We start from the raw sequence: 13615 nt of genomic DNA on the forward strand, positions 1-13615 counted from the left end.
GGCCAGAGCCGGGGCAGCTCCAGCTACAAGAAGGGATGAAACTGTGCCCTTCTCAAGCCAGAAGCAGCACTCAGCAGTTTTAGCCAGGGAACACCCATTCCTGAGGGCTCCTCTTTCAGGGGACAGCCCACTTGATTTTAAACTGATGTAGGGTCTAATACCCTGCTGGAGGGAGCAGAGCTCCTTTCGGCCCCTTGGTTTCATGGAGGGGAAGGAGGGCAAAAGAGACCCAAATTTTAAGATGATTTATTCACACACATTCATATCCCAGCCCCACCTCTCCCAAACCAAACACTGACCATGGTGGATATGGAATGACTCAGGTCCAGCTTCCAACAGAATCCTCGTCGAAGGGCGAGAGCACAACAGGAGCAATCCCACAACAAGGAGCCAGGCCAGGAAGAGCCGCGGGCACGGCCCTGGGGCACATCCCCCTTCCCTGGGGCCTGTCAGAGCCAGCCAGGATACAGTGCCACAGCACAGGGACAGGGCACCTCCTTCTCCGGCATGGGACAGGGCTGGGCTGAGCCACGACTGACTGCTGGCACCATGGCCCCTTCCCAGAAAAGCTCCTGGATGGGGAGAGCATCCCAGCACCTGCCCCCACACAGCCCTTTGGATACAGCCACTGGTGGCATCTCGAGCCTCGAGCTCATCCCTGTGGGAAGGTGAACAAGAGCAGAGGTGAGGGCTTGGGGTTACTCCGGCCCCATCCCGGGTCGGAGGGTAAAGGCAGGAGCTTTTCTTGGCTCTTTGGACCATTGCAACCATCACCGTGCAGCTCAGGAAACTGCTCCTCCCAAATAAGCAGCCCCAGGTGTGTGAAGTTCATCTGAATGCCCCTTTTATTGAATGCCGTGATAGTGCAGTGGGAACATGGAACAGGGTTAAGACTGCGTAAAACAAAAGCTGGAAGAGCAAGAAGTTTTCAAAAAAGGGAAAAATAAAGGTTAGACCAGTTAAACCAGCATCGGAGTGGAGACGCATGGGGAGTTTAATGTAGTGTTAAAGGATAGACTCGAGCGTCTCCTGCACGTGCCCCACACCAAGCCAGGCCGTTTTTAAGGTCTTGAGTGGGAAATGAACAGGTGTCCCAGCTGAGCCCACGCCGGGCGGGCAGGAGGCACCGACGCAGGTCGGGAGGAGTCCCGAAGGTGGTACCGACCCCAGGGCTCCCACACCACGCAGCTGCATGGGAAGAGCTCCTATGCCAGTTCATGAACATCTTCCTTTTCCTAGTGATGATTACATGTGTGATAGATAGTTCTCTAGGCAACACGCTTCAATGAGAGTCAACTCTGGGGATACACAGCCCAATCTAACAATGAGAAATGCGCTTGCAGTCCAACAGAAGCTTGGCTTCCCTTTCCTCAGGAAAGGAGGTGGTCCCCTCTCCCCTCCACAGCAAATTGGGGTCCTGCTGGAGTCCCCCTCTGCAGCTATTCTTCATCGGAGGAAGAGCTCTGATCCAGGGGGTACACCATGAACATCACGTCCGGCCGTGACGGGACAGCGGGATGGCCAGGCCGCACGATCTCAAAGCCCAAGAAGCTGAATGTCTTCAGGAGTGGAGCTACCAAAGAGAAGGAAATCTGTTACCACCAGGAATAATCCTCTTTACCTCTCCCTTGAGCCATGAATATCCATCCAAGTGCATGGGACACCCTCTAGGAGTGCATCCAGAGCCTCCAATGCAGAGAAGCACAGCCCTCTCCAGCAGGGGTTTTTGTCTCCTCCTGTGCTCATCGCAGCTGCTCCTAAGTGTGAAGGGATTTCAGCTGTGCAGCTGAGCAGCTTTGTCCATATTTCTCCTGCAATGTTTCTTTTATCCCCCGTGAGAAACAGCAGTGGTTGGTGGTCTGCCTGCACCAGGTGCACATCCCCGCTTTCCCAGGACGCATGTGGCCATCCCACACGTTTTGTCCTGCCCCAGCATCCCCAGAGTGCCGAGAGAGGACAGAGAGCAGCAAAGAGGGATCTGCTTAGGGACGAGGCATTTGCTGTCTCCATAAGGAGGTCCTGGAGCTCAGTGGAAACTCCAGACAGCTCTGCACAGCCCGGGGTGGGACCTCAGGAAAGCCACTTTGGGTTACATGTGGGGATTCAGAGCGGGGCCAGCCCAGAAGCCCCCAGACCTCGGGGCTGTCAGATACGGTTCTGTGATGCTGTGCCTGTGTCACTGGAGCAATGGCTTCCCGTGACCTGTGGCACTCACCCTGGTGCAGTGTCCCACTCCTGCGGCACCCTCGGGCGATCCGCTCCAGGACACTGAATGACCATGTAGAGGAGCTCCTGAAGGTATTTTCTGGCAGCACTGAATTTCAGCTGCATAGACAAGGACCCAGGATCTGGAGCCCTCCAGAATTCCTACAACAACCCCTGGCATTGGCTGTCCCCTGTCCCCAGCCTCTGCGGGGGCCACCTACGCAAACCAGTGCTGGTGGTGACATAACAGCCAGGACTTGATTTGGAAATTATTCCTGGCATGGTAATATGGGATGATGACATCTTCCTGGGCTCAGCTCAGCTTAGCTCTGCTAAGGGCCTTCATTTCAGAGAAGCCGGGGCAGCTCATGAAGCTGCAGAGTAAAATTAGAACTGGGGTTGGAGTTACTTGCTAGGATACAGCCCGAGTCTGGTGGGATTTAGAGTGACATGTCCCCAGCCCCCCCCGGCTGTAATCCCTCACCCAACACGTCTATCTTTAGATCCTAATGCAGCCCCCAAAGCCATAAGCATCTCGAGCCAGGGCCAGGATTACCTGTAAGCCTGGAAAGGACAGAAGTGCCAGGAGATCTTTAAAAAGCTGATGAATTTCAGGGCAACAGGGTCTAAGTGCTTATTTTCCATCTAGTAACTCCTCCCTGGTTTCACCTTCCAGGTCAGAGCAGCCTGGTGCCAAACAGAGACTTCACTGCTCACCAAAAGGGGAATATTAACTGACTTTGGATGAGAAAACCCCCCAAATCATTCAGGAGCAGCTTTTTGCACCAGAGTATTTAATGGCGGGGCACCAAACCAGGTCTTATCATGGAATCCCAGATTGGTTTGGGCTGGAAGGGACTTAAAGCTCATGGAGTTCCACCCCACTGCCATGGGCAGGGACAACTTCCACTAGACCAGGTGCTCCAAGCCCTACCCAGCAGACCTGCTGGAGAAACCACAACACTCCCTTCACCCTTACCCTCCAAAAAGGGCTTATTTCCTCCACAGGAAACTATTCCTCTAAGAATTAGGCACATAACAACCCCTGCACTAGGAGGGTCCTGTGGGTCTTGCCCTGGGATTACCAAGTTTCTTTACAGGTTCAGCAGCACCGTGTGGGATGTCAGGAGCAAACCCAAGCGCGGGCCAGCCCTCACCTCGATCTTCTCTGCTTTTTCTGAAGCAGATGAAGACATAGTTGACTTTCATTTTTTCTTCAGCAAACTCCAGCAGTGCTGACAACCTGCCAAGGAGGGGGAAGACAAAAGGACATCAGCTCTGGGAAGTCCTGTCCTGAGGAAGCCTCTGAGCATTATCGAATTATCAACTGTTTGGATGTTTTCAGACACAAAGATTGTTTACAGCCCCCTTCCAGCGAACAATGGGTGCTGAAACAATGGGCTTCCTGCCCTGCAGATTCAAGAGCTGTCCTTGCTCCGAGTCACGACAAGTCCCTGTCCTCACAGCCACAAACACCCTCCCCACCCGTGGTGCTTTGGGACTGAAGCCTTCGTAGGCAGGAAGCGGAATATCGCAGCTGCTCCCAGGCCAGGCTGCATTCCCTGACAATGCACAGGGGGGATCTGGGAGTTCTGTGCTTTTTGGGAAGGAAAACCGCCCAGAACCGAGCTCATGGCAGGCAGAAAAGGAGAGCCAACCATCCCCAGAGAATGTGTGCGCAGGGAAAGCCATTTCCTGAGCGCATCGGCTGCCTGGCACAGCTGCTGCCCCCTGAATCCTCGCTTCCTGCCTTTCCAGCTGGATTATTTCTGCCACCTCTTGATGGAAGCGGTGCTGCAGTAACCCCTCTGCGAGCCTCCGGGGTGGCACACGGAGCAACTGCTGTCACTTGTAACCACTGGCGCTGCCAGAGCAGTGACAAACAGGCCTTCACTCCACATCTCATTAACCAGCCGTCAGCACAGCAGCGCAGGAGATTAAATTTGCAAGGGTTCTGTTAATATGTTAATGAACTACTTTAATTATGGCCTCTCCTCGGCTGTTTCACCCAGCTAAAAATAACCTGACAAAATTGTGCTTTAAGTCACAATGACACTGGCAAATAAATCCCCTCCCAGAAGGACCCATTCCCGGGAGAGCCCAGAGATTTACGGGCCAACTGCAGAAATTACACAAACATTTATCTGGACTCAGAGTCAAATGAGACAAGTGCGAGACAGCAGCAACACTGCCACTTCCTGAAGGTGCACACCAGTGGGTTTTTCCTTAATTAGCTCGTGTCACCGAGGGCTGAAGCCTGCTTGGAGATTTAGGCGGAGCGGATTGCTCCACAGAGGAATCCAGCAAAGCCACATCTACGCTGCAGCGGAGACCTCTGGCACAGCACTTGGCAGGAGGAGCTGCTCTGGAAGCTGCGTTTACCCAAACTTCCCAGAGCAGAGCTGTCTGGACAGAACACGAGCGGATTCTGCCAAGAGAAAAATCAGAGCTGCTGGCAGAGCCCGGCGCCAGCGCGGCAGCGCTCCAAGAGCAGATCCACCTACTGACGAGGAGAGCATCAATAGGATGGAGGGGTTTTTTCTTCCCTGGAAGAGAGGAAAACCAGCCAAGATAGGCTTGCCAAGTGGCCAGCGGAAAAATAAAATGAAAAAATAATAAAATATCAGAGAGAATCTTGTTGGCTTTCTGTAGCAGAGTATACAAAGATTCACTCTGCTCATTTATTGCTTGTTTTTCATTAGTGTTGGGACTCAAAAAATGGCAACTCATCTGGAATTACCACTGGGGGGAAAATGTTCCCATGGGGGACTCTGCAGACAAGGGAGCAGAATGTGCACAAACCATGAACAGAGCTGCCATTGCACAGCCCATTCTCCCTGCATACAGCCTGGAATCCCAGGACGGTTTGGGTTGGAAGGGACCTTAAAACTCATCTCGTTCCAACCCCTGCTATGGGCAGGGACACCTTCCACTAGACCATACTGCTCCAAGCCCCATCCAGCCTGGCCTGGAACACTTCCAGGGATGGGGTGTCTGTCCACCATCACCCATGTAAGCAAAGTCCTGCCCCACAGGAGCCACAGCTGCACCTTTGGGATCCAGAACTTACCCTTCTTTGCTTCCATCAGCTAATAATCCATCAGGGATTTCCACAAAGAGGCTCTGGTTTGAGAGCACTGCATCCCAGGAGGAGGTCTTCACCTCTGTGACCTTGTACTGGAAGTGGACAATGTGAGGCTTCCCTTCGTGCACTGGGACATCTTGGCTAACAGTGATCTTCTCATCCTGGGAAAATAAAAAATGTAAAGTCCTGCACAGCCAGGGGACAACTGGAGACAGCAAATGCAAAGGAAGGGTCTTAGGGTTTTACTGAGAAGAGGATTATGATTTTCCCTTCCCTTTTTGCTGGCTCAGGGACACACCACACAGTTCTCAGCCCTCAGAGTGATTTATAGCTGTGTTCTCCTGTTAAGGGAATGTAGTGTTACATATTGACATAGTATTAAATTTCAGAGTAGAAGACTCCACTCCCTCACTGCCTCCCCAGCCACATCTGGTGGTGCTTCATGAACTGCCCTTCCAGGAACACAACTGGACCCAACACACTGGCAGAGCTTCTGCTGCCGCAGCCCAACCAGTTTTGGTGCCTCCCCATTCCCCACCACAGCCTTTCTGTTCCAGGAGTGACCACAAATTGCTTTCCCAGATTTTATAACCAATGGTTTGCCTCCTGGTGTAAGGGAGGGAAACACAGAGCGCAGGGAGATTCCAGAGCCGATGTGAAGCTTGCGAGGAGGTCTTCTCCAGAGACCACAAACACACACGTCCCTCCCCAGCCCTGCCCCATGAGAATGCCAAGCATGCAGATCACTTGGGATCAGCTCAGCAGTTCCTAGAAAACAATTCCGTGGTTAAAGCTCTATTCCTTCAGACAATTCCTGCAGGCACTTGGCTTGCCCAGTAATGATTTCCATGTTCCAGTGCAAAGAGCCCCAGCAAAAGCAGCAGAGCCCTGAGTTAATGCTGTAACTGCAGTGAAGCTGAACGGTCCCCCGTGCCTGGTGACAGCTCGTGTGTCCCTGTCCCTCACATTCACAGGCATCTGCACAGCTTTGAAGGGCAGAAGTAAAGCAGATACTCGAGGTCATGAGAGCACCTGCAGGGCCCTGTGTCCCTCCCTCCTCAGCAGGTGGGTGGGCAGTGGTTCACTCCACTGGGTCACTGGGTGAGCAACTGCCCAGCCTCCAAGTATTTTATTTTAACAGGATGATTAATTCAGCAGCTCCTTACAAGCCTTTCCAGGCTCCTCCAGCCACTGTCCCAGTGCTTTAATTCCTATTACCTCGTGTCTTAAAATAGATGCCCCTTGGTTTGACTATTGTATGACAGAGAAGCCGCCGAGGACATTCACACTGGTGACAAAGTTACACCATGTGCAAAGTGGGAGCTGCCCGGCCTCGGAAAGCAGAGCAGAGGAAGCTGCCATTCATTGAAAGCCCACAAAGCTGAGCTGAAAAACAAGTTTACACTTCATCAGAATAAATATCCTGTAGGAAATAAGTTTATTCACAGAGTTTGAAGGAAGTCTGAGTGGCTGAATGCACCAGAAATGCACTGAGAGCTGCTCCAGTGAGGTCAGGCTGTGGCTGTGATGAAGCCAGCAGAGAGAGGCAGGGCTGAGTACAGAGGTACTTAAAAAAAACCAAATCCAAGGGACTTACGTACATATCCTTCAGCAGTGACTTCACAGGAGCCTTTATAGCTGTTGTTTTAGTGTAGAAGGTGTTTCTGTTCCAGGAAACATCCTTCTCTCCAGAAAAGCTCACAGATCGTGCTTTTCCCATGCTCACAAGACTGAAACCGGGTGAGGAAGGTAAGGAAAGCAGGCTGGGATTGACATGGGAGGTGTGCCTTTGGGTGGGAAGACTGGCACTGCCACAGGAAGGGAAAAGCATTCTGAGCCATTTGGTTCAGAAGCTCCTTGTCACCAGAAATTACGTCCAGTGCTCTAAACCCAGTGAGGTTGTTCCACTGAAACCCCCCTGTGACAGCCTAGGAGCCAAAGACAGCACGACCACAGGGATTAACAGAACCAGTTCCCCCGGTTCAGTGGGAATTACATTTACACAGCCTGGCTGGGGCAGCTGACACTTTATTTCTAGGCATCCAAACAAGAGATGCCGGGGAAGAGAAGGGCTCTGTGGGCTGCTCCTGTGAAGCAGCAGCAGCAGCCCAGAATTCTTTGGAAGCTGCTCAAAGCAAAATCCTGTTTACATAACAAGCACTCAGTTTTAGTTCACCCTGGAAAAATCCCCACACAGAATCCCCCTGCCATGTTCCTGTGGACAAAATCCCCTGCCACCAGACTGAATTTTACCCAGCTGCCCAAACCCTGGCTCCCCAGCCCTCCGGCTCCGTTTCAGCAACACAAAGTCACGAGGACCAACTTCCACTTGCTTCCAATTCACTGAGCCCAAGATTCTCCAGCTCTGCTCCGCTCCTCAGATGTCCCAGGAAGGACAAGAGGAGGCCCTGGCGTGTTGGCAGGGTCAGAAGGAAGGATGTTATGATCCACCCTGGCCAAGTGGCTGGAGAAAGGCGTGGAAGCACCGGCTGCTGGCATGTGCTACACCTGCAGCCTCCTGCCAAGTCTGCCAGCCAGGGCATGTCTCGGCTGCTCACTGGGCACTGTGGCATTCCCAGCTCCAGCAGAGCTCCCCGGATGGAGGGCTGAGCTTTAAGTCTCTTAACACAAAAATGCCAGCACTTACAGGGAGCCCCGATTTATAGCAGCGATGTACCCGAGTGCTGCATGCGCCGGCAGAGGCAGGTGTGCTCGGAAAGGTCATCCCTGGGACTGGAACAGCTGATACAGCTGGAAAAAGGACTTAAGCTTCTGGATCCAGATGCCTTTCCAGGTCATGCTGGTGGCTGCTGGCTGGAAAGCTCAGGCTGCTGTAACTACAGCACTGCCAGACTGAGTGGGTGACCGAGGGGGCAGACAGAGCCCTGTAACCCCTCTGAGGTCTGACACACCTCAAATCCTGGGGTGAGTTCTGTGCCCCTCATTCCAAGACAGACGTTGAGGGGCTGGAGCATGTCCAGAGAAGGGAACAGAGTTGGGGAAGGGTCTGGAGCACAAGTCTGATGAGGAGCAGCAGGGGGGGGCTCAGCCTGGAGAAAAGAAAGGTTCATGGGGGACGTTCTTGCTCTCTACAACTCCCTGACAGGAGGGTGCAGCCAGGTGGGAGTTGTGCTCTGTTCCCAGGGAACAAGGGATGGGATGAGAGGAAATGACCTCAACCATTTCCAGGCCAGGGGAGGTTGCATCTTAGGGAGAATGTTTTCTCCAAAAGAACTGTCCAGCCCTGGCACAGGCTGCCCAGAGAAATGCTGGAGTCACCATCCCTGGAGGGATTTAAAAGCCCTGTGGATTCGGCACCTGGGGACATGGGTTAGTGGTGAACATGGCAGTGCTGGTGGAACAGTTGGACTCAATGACCTTAGAGGGTTTTTCCAACCCAAACAATTTCATGATCCTTTGTTACAGAAGGGGCTGATTTTCTGATAGATTCTGCTAGTTTTGTCAAGCAATAAATCCAGGAAGAATTCCATCCATATTTCTGAGATGCAGTTATCTGGAAGACATGCCCCTTGCCTACACACCACTGCCAAAATCTGTGCAAGTTCAAGGCTGTACTGGAATCAAAGACTCCAAAGTCACCAAACCATGATTCCTCCCACCCTCCTCCTCCATGCTGAGCCCATTTTCTGCCTCTGGGCCTTGCCTGGTGCTCACATGAGGCTTGGCAAAGCTGGCTGGCAGGAGTTCCCATTTCCCACCCAGAGGGGAATTAACTACTTGTCCTGAGCCCTCTTGAAGCTATTTTTGTACCTTCTTTCTGTGACAGGAAGCCCACTGTGCTGCTTCTCTGGAGTCTGTACCCCTCTGTACCCCCCAAACATCTGTGACAGTTCACCTCGAGCATTAAACTGATGGGATCTTGTCACCAGAGGCTCAGAGGTTGACATTTTGCAAGGGAAGTGGGTGAGAAAAGTGCTGAAAATTCACCAAAGGTAATTCTGAAAGCAACCATGAGGTCTGTGATTCTCTCAGAAACTCCAAGAGGAGACTCTGGAGCTGTGGCCCAAAAGAGTCTGTATCTTTTCATCATGTAACATCTGTGTGCCACCCACGGGTTAATTAAAAATCAGGTCTAACGCCTGTGACAACACCCCTGGCTCAACAGCCAAATTTGCAAGATGAGCATAAATTCAGGCTGCCTCATCTAAATGGAAGAGCAGCCCTTGTCCCAGAAAGGAGACAGATGTGAGCCAAGTCACACAAGTGCCAATTACTCTACAGGAAGGAGCAGCCAGGTCTCCTCATTCGAAAGGAAAGGTCCCGTGGAATGAAGAGGAACACAAAATGAGAGAGCTGCAAGCCTGCAGACACAAAGCCTTCCTGATCTTGCCCTGCCTGTGCTCATGTTCTAGAGGCACCCCTGCCTGGGAGCTGCATGGCTGCCTCTCCCATCTGCACCTCGGTTCAGGCAGCTCCCAGGCCCCGACAGCTTCACCTTCCGGACCAGGGCGCAGGAAGGCGCTTATCAGCCCTCCCCTCGCTGCGTTTCACCTTTCTGCTTCCCGCTTCCTCTCGCTGCCAGACATTTCAGAAGCCCTTTCATGTTATGATAATGTGGGCTCTGTGTACAATAGCTGCAGCACGGCCCAGGGGACAGGCTGGTGAATGATCTGCTGCACAATGGTCTCTCATTTCTTAATAAACAGGTGATATTTAAGCAGGAGAGACCTGCTTGCAGCTCAGTCCCTGAAAAATTACCTATTCTCCCACTTATTATCTTGGAGTTCTTTGCATTTACTCCCATCAGACTCCGAAAGAAACTAAGCACAGTTGTAACACAGCTACATGTCAATGTACAGATGTTAAATCTTTCTCACCTTATATATCAGAGCTGAAAGAGAAGGATCCCTGCCACCCCCTCGCCCACCGGGGATCTTCGACAGTGGGTGAGGGGCATCAGGAGCACCACAGAGGCCCTGGAACGATGTGCCTGCAGCACTGCAGCTGGGGACAGTTACTCAAAGGTAAAATACTACTGCAAGAAAAAGAGAGAGCACCAGGTTACATTAGCAGGGATCACATTTCAGAGGCTCCAGCTTCTCAAACCCCCAAATCATTTGTATCCCTGCTCCTCCACAGCACCCAGATGGCAACATCGAAACCACCCCCTGCCCCAGTGGCACTAGAACCCAGCGTGTTTTGTTAGGAATGGAGGAGGGGCTGGAGCCAGGAACCCAGAGAGAGTGCTGAGCAACCTCATGCTAATAAGGGAGGCCTGGAAGGCTGCCAGGAGCAGATGGCTGGGAACACATGACCAGATGAGCACACATTTTCTAGAGACAAATATCTACAAATAGATCAACAGGGCCCAGGAGGAGAAGGTTTAAGTTTCACATTTTCAGACCCAGGAGGAGTGAAAGGATCGGTTCTTCAAATGCCTTCAACACGCTCCACGATGTCCACGGCGATGTTTTCACACACACACGAAATGTCATGCAAGCATCCTCCACCCCAACCCTAAAAACTACAAGTTCACCCCACAGAGCTACTTTGAACAGCAAGAAAACACATTTCCCTTGCAGTTTCCAAGTTTGTTTGGAAGTCCTACACACGGTCTTCCAGGATCGCTTTGGACACAGGCTTTAATACCTGCTCCAGCTTTTAGGAAGCTCATCAAAGCAAATTATTTTACTTCTGGAGCCTTGGTTCCTCTCTCGCACCACAAGAGCTCTGTGCTGAGGCTCAGCAATGTTCCTCTAGCACAGCCTGCAAAAGCCATGCAGGGAAACCAGTCCTTCCCCAGTGCTCCCGTTATGAAACACACCGGCACAAAGCTATGGAAGCACCACCAAAACCAACGGGGTGAGGGAGGGTTTTCATGAGCACGGAGTGAGGAATGAGGCTAAAGTGGATAAATTCTGCAGCTGTACTGACAACTCACTGTCTGCCCTGAAACTTCTCACTCGAGCTGTTCTCAATGCAGTGTTTTTCCACTCTAATCCCTCTCCACGAGGCAGACAGGCTTAAGTATCCAAACACCAAGTAAAGATCTGCACTGTCAGAACCACCTGAGATGCCTAAAAACACGGAATCAGACTGGTTTGGGCTGGGAGGGACCTTAAAGCCCATCCAGTTCCACCCCCTGCCACGGGCAGGGACATCTTCCACTACACCAGGTTGTTCCAAGCCCTATCCACCGGCCTTGCAGCTTGCCTGTGCCAGCTGCAAACAAACTACTAAAATTTGGCATTTCTGAGTGCCAAAAACCTAACTCACGAACGCTCAAGGCAGAATTCGCCACGGATCTCTGCTCACCACCTACCACCAAAACCATCTTTCTACAGGAAACACTAATACTCTTCCTCCACATATTCCCTCCCCCAGGCTCGCTAGACGGGGCTCTGGGGCAGCATTCCCATGTGCTAGAGCAGGGACCTCTGAAGAAAAGGCAGTTTAAATACACCAGGAGACGTCTGGGGGCAAAGCCCGGTGTTCTGTGCTGCCTGGTGTGCCTCGGGCTATCAATGGGCCAGTGTGTGTTCAGTAGTAGTGGATGTCGAGAGGATGACAAAGCACTTTGTGCCGTCCCCACCCCCAGAAAGCTGTTGGCAGCTTTGTTATTCCCTTCCCTCCTCCCTCTACCCTCCAGCCAACAATGTACTATTGATAGCTCTTTCCAACTTGCGGCCAAGGCATCGAGAAGCTGGATAATGAAGTGGAGTTGTGGGAAAAAAAAAAAATTAAACAGAGAGGCAGTTTTCATGCAAAGCAGCCCAAGACACTTCCCAGTTTCACTTCCTCTGGCACATGCAGAAGTCAAAACACCAGCCCCCTTCAGCTGCTGCCTGCACGTCCTGGCCCAAATCCACACACCTCCACTCTCCCCCTCCAAAATCAGGGTCCCTGCATGCCACCACTATCCCCTCCAGGATAAGGGCTCTGAGAGCAGCACCCTCAGGGGAGAGAGTTCGTGTGGGGCACAGATTAAAAGGGCTTTTGCTTTCTCCAGCTGTGCTTCAGCTCCCTGGGAAGAAATTCATGCAAACACCCGGCAGCGTCTGATCCCTTCATGCATCCTTGTGCAAACGGCAACTCTCCCTGCGGCCTGCTTATTGCTTGCAGGTTAGGTTTGTGCTCCCTTCTGATGTCTCTCCTCCTCGGAGAAGCTGCTTTCCTGCAGCTTGGTTGAAATTAAGATGCATTTAGATCACCAAGGCCTTTCCCTGGAGAGACTCCTCAGTAAAAGCTGCTCGGCTGAGCCCTGCCCGAAAGGGGAGCTGGAGGCCGGTGTTACACTCTCATCCCGCGGGTGTAATTTTAACTCCCTAAACTCCCAGCGATCCCAACCCCGTGCCCTGTCCCTGGGAAGTGCAAAGGGCAGCTCGGCAACTTCAAAACCCCATCACAGCTGTTCCTAGGCAGCCCCGGCACCCGGAGCCAGGCTGGGATTACCACCAGCACATCGGGGGTCAAAATCGGCACATTTCCTTGTGTTTTGGGGATTTTATTTGTTTTGAACACTTAGACCAGATGGAAGAATCGACAGGGCTCCCCTGACGTTGGAGAAATGACTGTTTTGTTTGTTTTCCTTTCTGCCCCTTCCCAAAACAGGCACTGGACATGCAGCTGCATAACAATAATAATAATAATAATAATAATAATGCTAGACACATATCCAGGAGCCCGATTTGAGGACTAAATTGTAAACAACCATCTGATGAACACAGCACAGCTCAAGCATCTCCCACACAGACAGCGGCCAAGAACCAAGGCTGCTTCATACGCATCCTCTGGGCTCTTATCGGCGACAGAGGCGCAGGAAATGACACTCTGGGGACTCTAAACAAGGAACAGACACACGACATAAATCGGTCAGCTGAGAAAAATACAGAGATCCCGCAAGTTCGTGCCTGCTGGCACCCACCCTGCCCGGAAAAGCCACCTTTCTGCAGGCAGAGAGAGGTGCGGGGGGTGCGGGGAGGGAGCGCTCGGACCCCGCCGCGGCGAGGGCTGCTCTGAGAAAGGTGCTCAGGCCCCGGCGAGCCCAGACCCACCCACGGGAGGTTCCTCAATGGGGAAGCGACGCCTCGATGAGGATTTTAAACGGAGAAAGGCGGAGCGGCCTCCCCACGTCCCGCGGCCTCCCCGCCGCCTCAGCGCCCGCCCGCGCCCCCGGGCCCGCCCGCCGCCGCCGCGCTGAGGAGCGAGGGAGAGCAGGGGGCGCGCCGCGCACCTGTCCTGGGTGTTTATCATCCTGGGCTCGCTCCGGTGCGGCTGCGGTCGCTGCTGGCGCTGGTGCCCGGCTGTGCCCCGGCTGTGCCCCCGCTCCGCTCCGCTCGGCGCCGCGCTCCGACTGACCCCGCG

At 52.8% G+C, this 13615-nt stretch overlaps 1 protein-coding gene across 1 annotated transcript; it reads right to left on the reverse strand.

The window, feature by feature from the left end:
* Window positions 1–822: 822 nt before the first annotated feature.
* Window positions 823–13609, reverse strand: OAZ2 (ornithine decarboxylase antizyme 2). The gene is given in 6 exon segments (XM_042022790.1): window positions 823–1573; window positions 3363–3448; window positions 5276–5451; window positions 10129–10209; window positions 10211–10286; window positions 13485–13609. Coding segments are annotated over 6 exon segments (573 nt in total). The 5' UTR covers window positions 13505–13609; the 3' UTR covers window positions 823–1439.
* Window positions 13610–13615: the final 6 nt, after the last annotated feature.

This window comes from Corvus kubaryi, unplaced genomic scaffold (genome assembly GCF_017639235.1).
Source record: "Corvus kubaryi isolate FWS band 111438036 unplaced genomic scaffold, C.kubaryi_AGA036_p1.0 37220, whole genome shotgun sequence".
NCBI classification, from domain to species: domain Eukaryota; kingdom Metazoa; phylum Chordata; class Aves; order Passeriformes; family Corvidae; genus Corvus; species Corvus kubaryi.